Source organism: Notamacropus eugenii, chromosome 1 (assembly GCF_028372415.1).
Source record: "Notamacropus eugenii isolate mMacEug1 chromosome 1, mMacEug1.pri_v2, whole genome shotgun sequence".
Classification (NCBI taxonomy): Eukaryota; Metazoa; Chordata; class Mammalia; order Diprotodontia; family Macropodidae; genus Notamacropus; species Notamacropus eugenii.
The window spans coordinates 605248715-605264802 of NC_092872.1; the positions used below are offsets into that span (position 1 = coordinate 605248715).

At 39.9% G+C, this 16088-nt stretch overlaps 1 protein-coding gene across 5 annotated transcripts in view; it reads right to left on the reverse strand.

The window, feature by feature from the left end:
• The window catches only part of ACOXL (acyl-CoA oxidase like), a 572636-nt gene that overhangs the window by 470640 nt on the left and 85908 nt on the right, over positions 1-16088 (reverse strand). For all 5 annotated transcript variants that reach the window (XM_072636271.1, XM_072636277.1, XM_072636298.1 and 2 more), the window contains exons 6-9: positions 11459-11573; positions 10109-10195; positions 7047-7119; positions 4630-4762 (exon numbers count right to left, since the gene is read on the reverse strand). In XM_072636271.1, the coding sequence (XP_072492372.1) occupies positions 4630-4762; positions 7047-7119; positions 10109-10195; positions 11459-11573 (408 nt within the window). The remainder of the gene's footprint in view (positions 1-4629; positions 4763-7046; positions 7120-10108; positions 10196-11458; positions 11574-16088) is intronic.

Consider the following 16088-nt stretch of genomic DNA (forward strand, 5'->3'; position numbering starts at 1 on the left):
TCCATTCTATGCCACTATTAGTAGTCGATTCTATAGTAGATACTATTAGTAGTAAATACTACAAACTAAGTAAGATGGATATCAATTACTGACAAAACGTGTAAATGTTTTATCAAAGAGATGACTGATGGCTTGTACCCATTTTAGGGAATGGGTGACCACTCCAAGTCAGCATGGATTCAGTAAGAATATGCTAACCTGATGTTCCTTTTTGCCCCACAAGATCACCAAAGTGGTGAATCATGGAAATGCAGTAAACAAAGTTAGTATGCCATGATTTCAGCAGAGACCCATGAGAGTCTTGTGAACAAGAGAGATGTAGACTAGAACAGAATAGGTAGGTAGGTAGCCAGTTAACACTGGCTTAAACAACCAGTATCACAGAATGCTGATACAGTAACTCCATTTTTCCCTTGAGAGAAGTCCCTAAAGGATCCTTTCCATGCACCTATTCTGGTTAACATTTTTATCAATATCTTAGATGAAGGTACAGGTGGGCATGCATGTCAAATTTTCAGACGACAGCAAGTAGGATGGATAATTAATATGTTGGATGACAGAGCTAGGATTCAAAAAGATCTGAACAGATTGGAATTATGTGTTAACTAGTCCTAATAAAATGAAATTTAGCAGAGGTAAATGTAAAGTAAATTCAAAAATTCAATTGTCACCATAATCAAGAATACAAGGCAATGGCTGCTTAATAGATATTCCTGAAGTACATGTCTGACTGTAAGAGAAATAAATACAGCACACAGAATGGCTGCTAGCACAGGTTCACTCTTGATTTGATCAGACAAGAAAGATACTAAGAAGGGGTTAATAATCTTACTTTATTCTAGTCTAGTTTTCTCAAATGGTTGCTGGAAGAACCAGTTCCTACAGTATTCCCTAATCACCTTTTTTTGCAAGGGCAAAGAAGGGGGGGCAACTGCCTCTACAAAAACACAGATTTCCCATCCCCCCAACCTTGATAGGGGATGATCAAGGCATGTACAGCATTCCAGCTTGTGCAGTCAACCCTAAGGTTCCCTCCAAGGTTCCCCCCAAGCTTCAATGGGGACCAGTTGAGGCACACCCAGCATTTGTGCATTTGTCCCTAAGATTCCCCCTAAGGTTCCCCATTCCCTGACCCGTGACCACCTGTTTTATAGAGTAGTAGACAAAAAAGGCACATTGCCAGCAATAGCTTCACAAGTTTACATCACCTCATCCCTGTATCTCACCAAGCAGCCACAGTAGATGTTTATATCATTTGTCATTATATAACTCTGCACAAGCATGGGGGAGATGTTTTGAACCATAACTGTGGGAACTCATATCTAATACCTGGGACCAGGAGATTGTTATGACTATAGATCCTGGGAAAGTGAACTGTGGGAAATAATACCAAAAACTCACTTTACACACACTAAAATCCGCCTTACTTACACTGACTATGCCACTCCCTTCTCAAAAATCCCCAGTGACTCCTTATCACTTCTACTATAAAATTCAAATTCCTCTGGTTGACATTTAAAGACTTTCACAAACTAGCACAAATCTACTTTTCGAGGCTTAGTTCCTATTAGCAATGATGTGCTGGCAAACGTTTCACATCCAGATCTCCAAAAAACATAAAAAATAAACAATTTTATACACACACACCAGTTTTAATTTTAATCTTCATTGGTAACATTTTTCTCAATCACTTTTTTAAGTCTAGAAAATCAACAAAAACAATAAAAATAAGCCCTGATTTGTGGCATCAGTTAACTTCTGACGTATAAATACTCATACTGCAAATTTAACAATCAGCTCATGGAAGCTGATAAGTATCAAGTACTCGCTTTCATGGAATCTGTGTTCCCACCCAAATGGTCTACTTACTATTGCTCTGATTTGACACGTAGAGCATTAGACTGAGAGCAGAAATTGTCTTTTGTTACTTTTTGTATCCCCAGTGATTAGCACAATGTCTGGCATATAGCAAGTGATTAATACATGTTTATTTACTAATGACAATCCAATCCCTGTCTACATGCCTTTGCCTGTCCCTGATTTCTGGGATGTGCTCCTCTTCACTTCTACTTAGCAAACTCCCTAACTCTCTTCAAATCCCAGCTCCTACATGAGGCCTTTCCTGATATCCCTATCCTAAATATTACTTTCCTGTCTGTCTTTCTCCCTCCTCCTTCCTTAGTATATTCTACTGACTTATCTGGGTATGTGTCATTTTCCCCAAGCAGAATGTAAAGTTCTTGATGGTCGAAGCTGTGGTTTTTGGTTTTTGCCTTCATATCCCCAGTACCTTGCATAATTCCTGACACAAAGGTGCTTAACAAATGCTTCTGGATTAATCTGTGAGATGGGATGGAGCAGCTGTTGTCAATAACCCTGGTGATGGCACCAACCTCACTCTCTAGCTGAGGTTTCCTGCAGCCAGACTACATGAAGCTTGTTTCTTGGGCAGAATTTCCTAACTGACCTTTACATTGAAGAATTCTGTTATCAGGAAGGGCAGTTAGCAAGAGAGTCAAGCAAAACCTTTGCGGGACATGCCCATGCAGTTCTGGAGAACCTGGTTACTTGGGGGGATTCAGCCTGTATGTTTTGTGTTGTGTGTGACCCTAGGGAGAGTTTCATGAAATGCACCACCATATAAGCTGGAAGAGGTCTTAATGTACAACTGATACCAAAAGGTTGGGTAATAATGATATTGTGTCACAAGGTGGGTGACACACCTTTGGAGCCTTTCCCCTATTCTCTTAGCACATCTGTTGTCAAGATGGTAGAATCTTAGCCATTCAGAGGTCATGAGACTCCAACCTAATTGCACAAGAGCAGGCCAGAACCAATGCAGCCAGCTAGACAACGACTTGGGGGATTTTAATGAACTGAAAACTCAACATGAAGCAATAGTATGACTATTGGTCTTATTCAAGAAGAAATGTTTTATAAAGGCTTTATCTGCAACATCATGGCCCATGCTGAATGCTAGTTTTTAGGAAAGATATTGGGAAGTTGGATGTGGCTTTATATATTGGAGAGTTCTAGACTTGGGATTAGAAAATCTGAGTTCAGATGCCATCGCTGACACTGACTATAACCCTAAGCAAGTCACTTCCAAGATGAGTCCCAGGACACATCTACAAAGCTGTACATGGGTTGTCATCTAGGATGGTAGAGAGAATTCCTACATTGAAACTTCTCCCCACTAATGAAATTATAGATTATAGATACTTTGCTGATTTACAAGTTGATGCACATTCAAAGGACTGGAACCAGAAGAATGTACAGTGAACACTCTGGATTTGGACCTGGATTCAAATCCTGGCCCTGTCATTTACTACTATGAACCTCTGGCCAAGTTACTTCATTTGTCTGGTCCTCAGTATCCTCATTTGTAAAATGAAGTGGATGAATGAAGTCAAATCAAGAAGTATTATTAAGCACCTACTAAGTGCCCAACCCCAGAGTCTTGACAGACATGAGGGATGTCTTCAGGTACTTAAAGGAATGTTTAGTGAGTGGAAGAATGATTATGTTTTCTTTAAAAATGATTGGATCTCCCTAGCTCACTCAAGGTAGAAGTAAAGGATTCACTCATGGGGGCAATCCCAACCTGACTGCCCCATTATGACTTGATTTGTTTCTGACTTGGGCCAATTCTCTCCTCCTTAGCACCCTAGTGGCCTCACCATTCTCAGGGGGCTCATCTTTTAATGTCAAACTTAGCACATATGTCCAATAGGCTTAGCGCAATGCAGTTCAGAAATTCCAAGCTCAAGAGATCCACCAGCCTTAGCCTCCCCAATACCAAGAATTAGAAGCATGTGCTGCCATGCTTATTCTATTTGGTTGCAGAGAGCTACTAAAAGCAATGACTAAAAATTACAGGACAACGTAACATAAAGGCTCAACGTAATGAAAAGAATTTCTTAACAATTAGAACCATTCCCCTTACTCCTCCCCAAATAGGCTACTTTAGGAGAAGTGAGTCCTCAGTCATTGACCATTTGTCAGGTATGATGCAAATGTTGAGGATCAAATCCCTGCTTCAGATGGGGTTTGGATTAAGTGCTTTCTAGCTTTGAAAATCTAAGATTCCATGAGTGTAACCCTAAGGCTTTGGAGGAAATTGACCATCTTCTGGAGTTTAAGCCCTGCAAATCCAACTCCTGCAAACATCATCACACCACCACAGGCAAATGAGACCACCCCAAAGAGTGAAATAAAAGTGTGCTGATCGACACGTAGGATTCTGCTGACCCATCACGAGTAGAGCATGAGCTTACCATTGTTTTTCCAGTAGTGGTGATGATTTTATACTGAGTCATCCACACCCTTTTACCCAGTGCCCTTCCTAATCTATGAAACACACATCTGTGAAACAGATGGCTGGCGTTAAGGGTGCATCTGTGGCCGAGGAACAAAAATTTTCCTGTGTATGCAGCCATCTGGCCTGAATAGGGATCGAATCGCTAATCCTAGCCTCATTAGCACCAGGCTCTAACCAACTGACCTAAACAGCCCTGACATTCTGAAGAGCTACTCAGCCTCCAAGTGTGGTGGTCTCACCAGGGAACATTCATGAAGTAGAGACGAGAACCATTTGCATGTGCATTTAAGAAATGCCAGTAAAGCTACCTTCATGGCTCCCATGGCTTGGAAAGTCAGAGCTAATCGGGATGGTGTCAAAGCTGCCAACATTACATTGAATCTTTCACTTTTGTTCTTAATGGGTGAATAATATTGTCCATCAGGTGCCACGGAACCAAACCTACATAAGAAAAGAGAGGGAAGACAAGGATATGTTTTGTGTCATTAAAAAAAATTCACATGGTTGAAAATACCATCCACTGGAACCAACAGTGGCATATTCTTTCAGATGTATCCCTCCCTCAAAGAGAGAAAGAGAGAGAGATCAAGTGATATGGCATGCAGGGATCCTTGGGATACACCCAATGAGTTCAATTTAATCCTGCACGTCTTTTAATATCCACAATGTGCAAAGCACTATGCTGGGAGCTATGGGTACATAGACAAGGATGGAAAACATTCCCTCTACTGAGGGAATACATTAGTATACAGAGAAGTCAGAGAATGAAGAAGAAAAAAGCATTAACAGCTAACTTGATTTAGATTGGCACTAAGGACTAATTTGATTTAATTCTAACTACTGACTTGATTTAAAGTAGTCCAAGAAAGATATAAACTGGTTCCCTTTGACTGCTCCCAGAAGTGCCTGACATAGACAGGACTACTATGGCAGTAGAAGTCCTATTGAAATAAAATTTCCCTGGAGTCTACTTCAGGATCTAGCTTTGACTGATGGCTATCAAACCATTTATGTGCCCACTGGCCAGCCTTCCTGTGCACTGAAGCTTCATTCTAGGCCCTGATCTACCTCCCCCATACTGATTTCATAGGTGATCATGATGCCTTTGAGTGCATCAATTTGATTCCAGTCTCAAATTGGCTCTCCTCATCAAATTCAGTTATACATGTGACTAACTCTCCACTTCATCTCTATGAGATATGAGAAATGTATGTCCTCTTTTCCAGTTCATGTCTACCTCGTCATTCAGTGTTGATCAATTTCCTTAGCTCTATTGGCATTAGGCTAATGAGCAGTCTTCAGCAGGTAAGACTTCTAGGTATTGTCTGGGCCATATTTCATCTCACTAAAGGATAGAGTAGTAGTAGAACCACTGCTGCTTCCCTTCCTTTTCCATTCCTAGAAAAGTACAAACCACTTTTGCAGGCAAAACATAACCCCAAATACCCAATCTTCATTTACATTCACTTGATACTGATGTTGCACTTCCAACATTAGCTAAAAGCATGCAAACCATCACTGTCATTCATGAACTTGCCTTTTAAAATAATCTCAAAAAGTAAAAAACTACTACCTCCTACCCAACTATTCCTAAATAGGAGGAAAAAGTACTAACTCTAGGATTAAAGGTTCAGACCTTAACATCAACAGAGAAAAGTTGGTGGTACGGCACTGGGCCTGGAGCCAGGAAGTCCTGAGTTCAAATCTGCTCTCAGAGATTTACTAGCTATCTCAACCCTGGGAAAGTCACTTAACCTCTGTCTCTCTCCATTTCCTGTATTGTAAAATGGGTAAAACAATAGTACCTACCTCCCATGGTTGTTGTAAGGATAAAATGAGATATTTATAAAGAGCTTAACATAGTGCCTAGCATTTAGTAGGCATTAATAAATGCTTGTTCCCCAATAGTGATAACCACCTGGATTACCTTGGACAAATCACCTAACACCCCCACACACACCACACACACCCTCTCTGTCCCCCAGCCTCAGGGTCCTCATCTGGAAAAATGATAGGGATGAACTAGACGAATAATGGTGGTGGTGGTGGTAGTGGTGGTAGCAGTGATGGCAGTGGTGGTGGTGGTAGTGGTGGTGGCGGTGATGGCAGTGCTGGTGGTAGTAGTAGTGGTGGCAGTGATAGCAGTGGTGGTGGCGGTGATGGCAGTGGTGGTGGTAGGCCTTAGTTCTCAAAGAGGACCAAAGACATCATGTGAGTCATGTTTTGACTTGCATATGAAGTGCCTAAGGGCTAGAGAAGAATTGAAACAAAAGATGGGCTAATTTACCATCACAAAAATATCAATCTGGAAGAATGATTGAATGAATGACCTTTTATTAAGAACTTAAATGTGACTTAAATACTGGACAAATACAAAAAAAAAAAGACAGTCCAAGTCCTCAAGAAGATTATATTCTAATGAGGGAAACAACACATATAGAGGAGTGGCAGCCAGGGATGGTGAATGGAGCCATGTGTCCTTTCTAGAATCAATTGTAGTATTGTTCTGATTACTTGCTGAGGGAGGAGTGGATTGGAGGAGTGGCAATGAGCAATGTTCCCTGAAGTCCCTTCAAACTCTGGTTCTGTGCTCTTATAATCCCAAGAATGAACCAGACACAGAAGTCAAAAACCTCTTTGGGACCTATGACATCTGAGTCTACTTTGAGGGAACAATCATTTTATATGAACAGTGAAATTAACATGGTGGAGAAGGGTTACTCACTTATCCAGTAGGTTCTCCCTTGGAATTCGAACCTTGTCAAATATTAAAATCCCATTATCCACACCATGTAAACCTACAGAGCAAACAAAAATATAACCAAATGAACCGAAGAAGCGTAAGAAAAAATCCAAGTTCTAATCAGCAAATCTGCTTCTCCTACTGCCCATGTGCCAAGCTTTGATTCCAAATACACAGTGTGCTTAACCAAGGATGTCCACATTACTTCCAGAGACATTTTTTCCCCAAGTAAGATTATTTACCAAAGCTATGTTTGTTTCCTTTAGCACAGCTGGGCAGCTCCCTGACAGGCCCAAAAAAAAAGCTTGTTCTGCCTCAGATCTGACATGCTCAGGGGAGGGAGGGAAGGGGGAAAGAATTAGTGGGGGGAAAAGACCTTATCTGCTTGAGCAGTTAGCAATGGTCAAGAAAAGGAGATTCAATTTAAGTTCTAGTTGAATGAAAGAATACAAGGAAGACCCCAGGAAAGTCAATTTGGGCTCTTCAATAATAGTGTAACTCAAATTTCTCTTCCCTCACCACAAATGTGCCCCAACACACCTGGCTGACTTGAAGGCAGCTGTCTAGGAAAGGAAGCTGCCTAGGTGGCTGCAGCAGGTAACCTGGCTACGGGAGGTTGCCTAGCTTAGCAGAGAAGCTGCCAAAATCTGCAAAGTTCATCTCTGAGTGACTCATGAGAGCCTGTCACCAGCCCCCCACTAAGGTTTTACTTATGTCTATAACACAGTTCCTTGCTCAGCTTAGAGCCAAGCTATTTTTGCAAGCTTAAGCTAGAAGTATAAGCTGGAAAAGTACCTTTCTTTATTCCACAAGAGACCCTGTTGACTAGGACAGATCCTCATTTTGGTGCCTGAGAAGAAATAAGATCAGGTTTTCTAGAGCTTTTACATTCTCATCTGGCAACCCTCCATAGGGCCTGGGCCTAAGCCTCTGCCCTATACAAACTCTGATATATTTAAAGCAGCTGCCAGAGTTCCCTGGCATCTCCATCACAGTCTGAGGTAGTATAAATCAGGCACTTAGGAGACAGGTATTTAAAAATCTTCCACATCTATATAGGATAGGTCAGCTAAAGCGGTTGTAGGGTATACAGTAAGGACTTCTCTAAGTACCCAAATTCATCCATACTACTTAGTGGTACCTAAGACAATGGATGAAACTCAACCATTCTCCTGCAGGGGTGGGGAACCTTTGGTTTTGAGGTCACATGTGACCTTTTGGGTCCTGGGGTATGGGCTTTTGACAGAGTCCAAGTTTCACAGAACAAATCCTTTTAGTAAGGGGACTTGTTCTGTGAAGTTTGGATTCAACCAAAACTTGAGGACCTAGAGGGTCACATGTGGTGCTGAGGCTGCAGGTTCCCCACCCCTACCTAGCATCCATTTCTTATGGTATAGTGGATAAAGGGATGCCCTTGGGAATCAAGATGACCTTCCTCCCTCCTGGCTTCTGACCTTCACCCCTTACTAGTCTGTTAATTTTTCTATCTCAGTTTCCTCATTCATAAAATGGGAATCATAGGACCATAGATTTAAAGTTAGGAAGAAGCTTAGAGTCATCTAATTCAACTCTTTCATTTCACAGATGAAGATACTGAGGTGCCTAGAGCTCCAGTACCTTGCCCCAGCCCACACAGCGAGGAAGTATCAAAGGAAGGAACTGAACCTAGGTTTTCCTGGCTCCCCATCCAGCATTCTATCAGCTAAGGGCAGCTAGGTGGTACAGTGGATAGAATGCCCGGTTTAAAATCTGGAGGACGTTAATTCAAAATCCAATCTCAGATTCTTACTAGCTATGTGACCCTGGGCAAGTCACTTAACTCTGTTTGCCTCAGTTTCCCTCCCTGTAAAGTGAGTTAGAGAAGGAAATGGCAAACCACTGCAGTATCTTTGCCAAGGAAACCTCACAAAGAGTCAGACACAACTGAAGGCTGAACATCAGTTCCCTCTGTAGCCTTCACCTCATGAGGTTGCTTTGAGTCTCAAGTGAAATAATGTATATAAAGTGCTTAGAAAAATCTTAAATTATTATTACTATTATCTTGTGCTTTTCACTTTCTTTTTTCCTTTCCCCTGACTATGACTGAAATCTGTCAGTGGCAATTGATGGTGCCCACAAACCTTGATGAATCTCATTCAACAAATATTCACTTATCAAAAAAAAAAATACTCTGAAACAATGGCCACACTTAACCTCCCTCACTCATGACATTTCTTTCCTGAGGTGGGGGGCTGTGGGTATGAAATGCTAAATTTAATGTCACATCTTTTCCATATAGTTTTGTTGAACTAGGGCTGTTGGGGTTTGGTTTTTTGTTTTGGGGGCTTTTTTTTCCCCTTTGTTCTAAGGATAGCTCTCTAGGAGATAGTAGAGAGATATGTTGGGAAATATAAATTAAGTAACGTAAAACCAAAAGAGAGCAATAAAAATTTATTTTTAAAAAAGCAATTACTTACTGAGTTTCTATTACATACACAGCACTGTGCTGGGTCTGCAGGGAACATGAGGGATGTAAGAAACACTTTTAGCTCCAGAGGAGTTTATAATCTTTAGGAGAAGACCACACATGCACACAGTTAATTGAGCAGAAATCCATTAACCCCTAGTACTAAGAAATGACTTAGAGGTGGGGATGACAAAGAAACAATCAACAACATGAGTACATGTGGAACTTTCTACATTTCCTATAAAGAATTCCCCCACTCTCTCAGCTTCCTTGTATGTGTGGTCTTCCTGGTGAGCAGAGACTGTATTTCTTTGACTTTTTATATTCTCAGTGCTTAGCACACAGAAAGTGGCTGTTGACTTGATTTCCTTGGAGTCAATGAGAAACTTGATCAGCAAACACTTATTAAAAGCCTACTCTGCACAAAGTCTGTGCAAGACTTCTTAACCAATATTGCTATTATTGTGGTTGTTTTTAATTTTGTCATTTCTATCTGATGACTAAAGGTGTAATTTTTTGTTTTTTTTTTCTTCAGAAGAAAAGAAGAGAAGTTCCCAGGAGCAACGTGGGCAGAGGGAGGGCCTGCTTGAAGACTCACCTTCTTTGTGTAACATATCAATCGCTGTCACTCCGGGATACAATCTTCCATTTTCATCTCTCACGGGAACAATGAAGCAGTGGGGACCTAAAGAGGTCAGAGAAACAGGGAGATTCCTGAAATGTATGCTTCTAAAGGAAAAATAAAGCCACATCCATTACTGGATATTTGAGTGTCATTCACAGAATCAGTGACAGGTCCCTAAATCCACTCAGCTGTATGGTACGTATGTATAGACTGTATATATGTATGTATAGCCTGAGCAGGTAGGAGGTCAAAATAATAGTCTATAACAGAGATTTTAAGTTGGGGTCCATGGGTCCATAGACAGATTTTAAGAGGACCATGAACTTGGTTTTTAAAATATTTTGATAACTATTCAATATCATTATTTCCATTTGTAATCTTGTGTATTTTATTTTATGCTTTTAAAAATATTATTCTAAAATGGCTTTTACCAGTCTGTCAAAGGTTAAGAAACACAGGTCTACAATCGCAAAAGCAACTGAATATATGTGACTCTAAAACAAGAATAAATTGTGCTGCTTGTCACTTATTTTAAAGCAGAAGGGATAGCATTGGAGACTTTGCAATGTGCTTTAAAAATATTATCTCATTGGATCCTTGCAACAACTGGGTAAGATAAGTGCTCTCATTTACCCCATTTTTCAAATCAGTAAACCAAGCCAGGCAGAGGTTAAATGACTCTCCCAAGGTCACATGGTTAATAAGGGTTTGAAGTCAAATTTGAACTCAAGCCTTCCTAATTTGAGATTTAGCATTCTATCCACCTACCTGCCTAGAATGAAGAGTGGATGAAGATTTTGAAGTATATTTATAAGGCTGATTAATACACTTGCTAGACATATACAAAAAAACTCAATCATAATTGTAATTTCAGCAAGGAAGTATATGGCAGGGTGGGAAAATGTGGAATTTGGAATTAGGAGGGTAGATTTTCAATCCCTAGCATTTACTCCTGTTTGAGTAACCTTGAGCAGGTCTCTTCATCTGGGTATTCTTCATCTTCCAGGCATGATTACTCATACCTAAAGTGGGGAGAATAAAATGTGTATGATGTGTCCAGAGCTTAGCCCAGTGTCTGGCACATAGTGGGTGACTACTAAATGCTTACTGACTGCCTGACTACTGATGTTACAGGAGAGCCTTCGATATGGAGCTCCAATGAAATAAAGTCTACATTGTCATGAAGCATTATACAAAGCGTCCCAAAAGTCTTATCTTTTACAGCATATTAAACAGCTTTAAAGCTATTCAAGCTGAAAACTGCCCTTTTGGGAAACGCTGTATAAATGTGAACTGCTTTCAAGCTAGGGTAGCAATACAAACCTTGAGATCTTCCATTTATGATGAGTTGTGCAAAGACAGCAGCATAGTGACCTTCCATTGCATTCCCAATGTACATCTTTTCAGCATTTTCACAAGGGGTGTCAATGATAAACTCCTACACAGAAATGTAAGACAAAGGATTACTTTTCTTTTCTTTATGTAATTTCAACTCAAGCAAACGAACAAGGAAGAAACATTTCCCATGGTATATGCTAGACACAGAGCATACAAAGATCAAACTGAAGCAATCCCTGACTTCAAGGAGATTAAAATCTAAGTGATAAAAGGACAAGGACACAAATGATTAGGAAGGGAAAATGAGATAAGTGCAAAATGAGGAAAAAGTAAAATATTCTGAGTTATTTGAAGACAGAGAGATTATTTTCACCAGAGGGAATGGGCATGGGAGGCTTCATGGAAGAAGTGGCCTTTGAATTGAGCCTTGAAATAAATGAAGGACTTCAATAGAGAGGAGAAGGGAGAGAGGTCCATTTTAGCAAGTGGGATAAGCATAAGCAAAGGTCTAGAGTTCAGAGCAGGAATTGGGAAGAGGGGGTAGCAATTTGGCTTGCTGGTAGACTACATCAGAAGTGTCAAACACTCAACCCAAGGGTGGCACTGTAGCCCCCAATTCCAGAATCAAATTGAAAAATAAATGGGAAATAATTAACAAAATAAATAAAAGCACAATAAAATATTGATAATGTTAATATGTGTTTTCCTAAATAGAGTTTGACACCACTGGACTACTAGAAAGCAGAAGGTAGTATGAGACAAGGTAGGAACAAGATTTTGGAAAGCCTTGAATGGCAGAGTTGGATTTGATACTACAGAAAATTTTTGAGTCAAGGAATAACATGATCATAGATTACTTAGGCAGGGATGTGGAGGATATATTGAAGAGGTCCTAGGATCATAGATTTAGAGCTTAAAAGGATCTTAAAAGCCATCTAATTCAATTTTATAAAAGGGGAATATGAGGCAATAGAAAAGTTAAGTAACTGCCAAGGGTCACACAGCTTGTGAGTATCTGATCTGGGGTATGAACCCAAGTCTTCCTAACTCTAAGTCCAATACTCTTATCCACTAGGCGATGCTGTCTCTCTTGATAAACCAGAGGAAGGAATATTCATTAGAAGGTTATTTACAGTAGCCTGGGCAAAAACTGGATGATCTATGCATCAGGTGCCTTCTGCCTTAAGGGTCTATGATTCAACGATTAAGATTTACTGTTATATTGTAGGACTAACTACTCATTCCCATGATTTGCAAAGTCAATTATGTCAGAATATATCACCTCAGATATTATTTCAGTTCCTCCACTGGCAACTTGGGACAGTGAAAAAAGAATTTATTATGGATCAGAAAACCTGGATTCAAATCTTGTCTCTGCTATTTCCAATGTATGATCTTGGAAAAATCATTTTATCTTGTGGAACCTAAGTTTTCCCATCTATGAAATGAAAGATTGAACTAGACCTCTTAGTTTTCTTTGAACTCTAGTTCTCTGCTTTCCTGATAGATTTGTAATCTCAAATAGACATGAAGCATTTTTTTTTCTTAATAGAGAAACATGTGCCAAGCATTTGTGGAAAGATATTAGGTATACAAGTAAAAAGTAAGAAACAATCTTGACTCAGAAGAGTTTATATTCTAATGGGGGAGGCAAGAGGAATATATAAAAATATGTAATGATGATTTTAAAGTGAGCAAATAAAAAGTAGCTAAAAACAAGGTAGTTTGGTAAAAAGGGAATTAGCAATTGGAAGATCAGGAAAGGTTTCATGTGAAAGGCAGTGCTTGAAGCGGTATAGTAAAGGAAGAGAGGGTTTCACTGAGGTGGGGGAAAGGAGGGAGTGAATTCCAGGCATGAGGGCTGACCAGTGCAAAGATACAAGGTAGGAGATGGAGTCCTGTGTGTGATGAACAAAGAAGGTTAGGTTGGGTGGATCTCAAAGCGCCAAAGAGTAAATTATGTCCAAAACAGTTAGACAGGTAGGTTGGGGTCAGGTTGAATAGGGCTTTAAAAGCTAAAGAGAACAATTTATATCTTATCCTTAGAGGCCATAGGGAACCCCTGAAGTTGGTTGCAAAGTAAGGCCAGATAAAATATGGTAGTCACTTTGGACTCTTTTCCCCAAGATCTCTTTACCTTCTTTTCTTGCTCCTCTGAAATTACTATAAGGCAGATCCTCAGTCCTAAGGATTCTTCTCCTTTCTCCCCTTCTCTTTGCATTCTGCCATGGTTCAGCCACCTAGGTGACTACTGAAATATGAGCTAACTAGACCTTATGCCTGAAAAGAATCATGTTCTTGCTGGCCTAAAACAAGGCAGGCGATTTGGGCTGGGGTAAAGAGTCCAGAGGAAAACTGACGTGCTCCTAAACGTGGTGACCTAATCCCTCTCAGTTTAACTGGGATTGACTATACTGAAGATCTGGCTGAACTAAACCAACATGCTATTGATCACACCAAGATTATCTCAGATTTCAGATTCTAAAAGCATATAGACTACACTTTCCCTCTGGCCAAGAAACACAGTCCTGGGGCCTAAGAAAACATTCACTGACACATGTTTGCACAGGGAAACTTTTAACATATGCAAGACCTTTTTAGAAACAGAAATGGACAGGCTGAATCTTTTTCAAAGAAATCTCCAGAGGAAGACATTGTTTTATCAAGTCAACAAATTCTTCTCAACTGGAGATGTGACTTCAAACTGGGTACAATTTTAAAATGAAAATCAATTTAAAAAAATAACCCCTATGGAATATTCCTTACAACTGAAAATGACAATGAGACTACCACCAAAAGACGTGACTTGACAGTGCAGACCTGGTGTGGGAGAGAACACTAGGTCAGCTCCCCATAAACATCTGATATACCCTGGGAAAGAGGGCTTGAGACTTCTGGTCCAGCCCTGGCTTTGGAAAGTTTGCATGGGCTAGAATACAAGCATTATAGCTATATCGAAATAATGTATACCATGTGTGCCTGCTATTATTATTAATTATTTGTAGCAGGCCAACAAAATGGTCAATTACCAAAAAAAAAAACCCAAAAACCCAGCATGGCCTAAGGCTTTATAGATTCATTTACCTTCTCCGCTCAATCTCTAGTTTTAGCCAAAGCTTTTCAAACAAAACTTTCTTCCCTCCAGATCACTTCTACCCCACCCCACCCCCATATCCCCAAAGTAAGTAAATAAATAAATTAATATAACAAACCTAAAGGAACCAGTAACCAGAGCATGTAAAAGATTTCAATAAGGCTCAAGGGAAAGAAGGCTCATTTGATATGATATGCTCCAACGTTTTAAAAGGAAAATGAAGAGGAAAATGCAAAAAACCAGTGAAGGGAAAAATTCATTCCCTGTAATGTCAGTTCTCAGGGGTTTGTGTTGATGATGGATTTGTACTCTGTCTAGCTCCCCCGGGGGGTGAATGAGGAGTTCACCGGGACCTCATCATTATTAATATTCAGAGTACTAAACTCCCTTATCAGAAAGTACCATCTGCTAATGCAGACCAGGTAGCAGGATCGGTTCTGCTCTTTGGGGATCATGGGACCCAAGTACTGAAAAGACTTCAGTACAGGGAAAACAGCCGTAGGGCAGACTCCAATTTTTCAAAGTTTGAAAGTGCTTTTTTTTTTTTTAAGTAAGGCAGTCACATGCAATGACTATAATAATGCACATGAAAACATTAAAAAGGAAGCTAAACTCAGATTATAGTCAATGACCAATATTGGTTCTAGAGAACAGATTATTTAACTCTTCTCTCCCCTCAGCAGATAGTAAAAGACTATGGGCGCAGAATGCCACAACCACTTTAGATGTGGCTACTATGTTGGTATGTTTTTGTTTTACTGCTTTTCTTTAAGATATAGAGGAATTATTTTGGCAGGCAGGGGAGGGGAAAGTTATATTGGGAAATGTTAATGTTATAAGAAGCAAAAGCATCTTTTTTTCAAAAAAAGAATCTATACCACATTCTTTAAAAAAAAAAAAAGTAAGTTGAATATAAGACTATTATGAGGGAAATAAGAGAGTTTGGCCCCCCTATACTCACAAGCCATTTGTCGCAGCTAAGTAGCACAGTGCTGGGCCTAGAGTCAAGAAGACCCAAGTTCAAATCCAACCACAGACACTTAATAGCTGTGTGGACTTGGGTAAGTCACTTAATATCTATCTGCCTCAGTTTCCTCAGTTGTAAAATGAGGATAATAAAACCACTTAACCTCACAGGGTCATTATGAGGATCAAAAAAGATAATATGTGTAAAGGCATATACTAGCACTATTTAAATTCTTATGCCTTTCTTTTCCCTTTCTATCTATAAAGAGAGGAGACTATGGGATAACTATGTGGAGGAGATTTATATATGATACCCCTTACTCATGACTGTGGTCATAGGGTCTTGGGGTAAACTCCAATGAAACATCCAACTGAAAAACACTCAGTGCCAACATAATAATTATACTGTTTATGATTCCCCACCTAGGGAAGGTTTATATCACATCCCAGATTCAAGAATCATAAACTATTAAAATTGAAACTAACCTCAGAGATCATCTAGCCCAGCTCTTCCATATTACAGATGGGAAAGCTGAGGTTTGAGAAAGGCAAGTG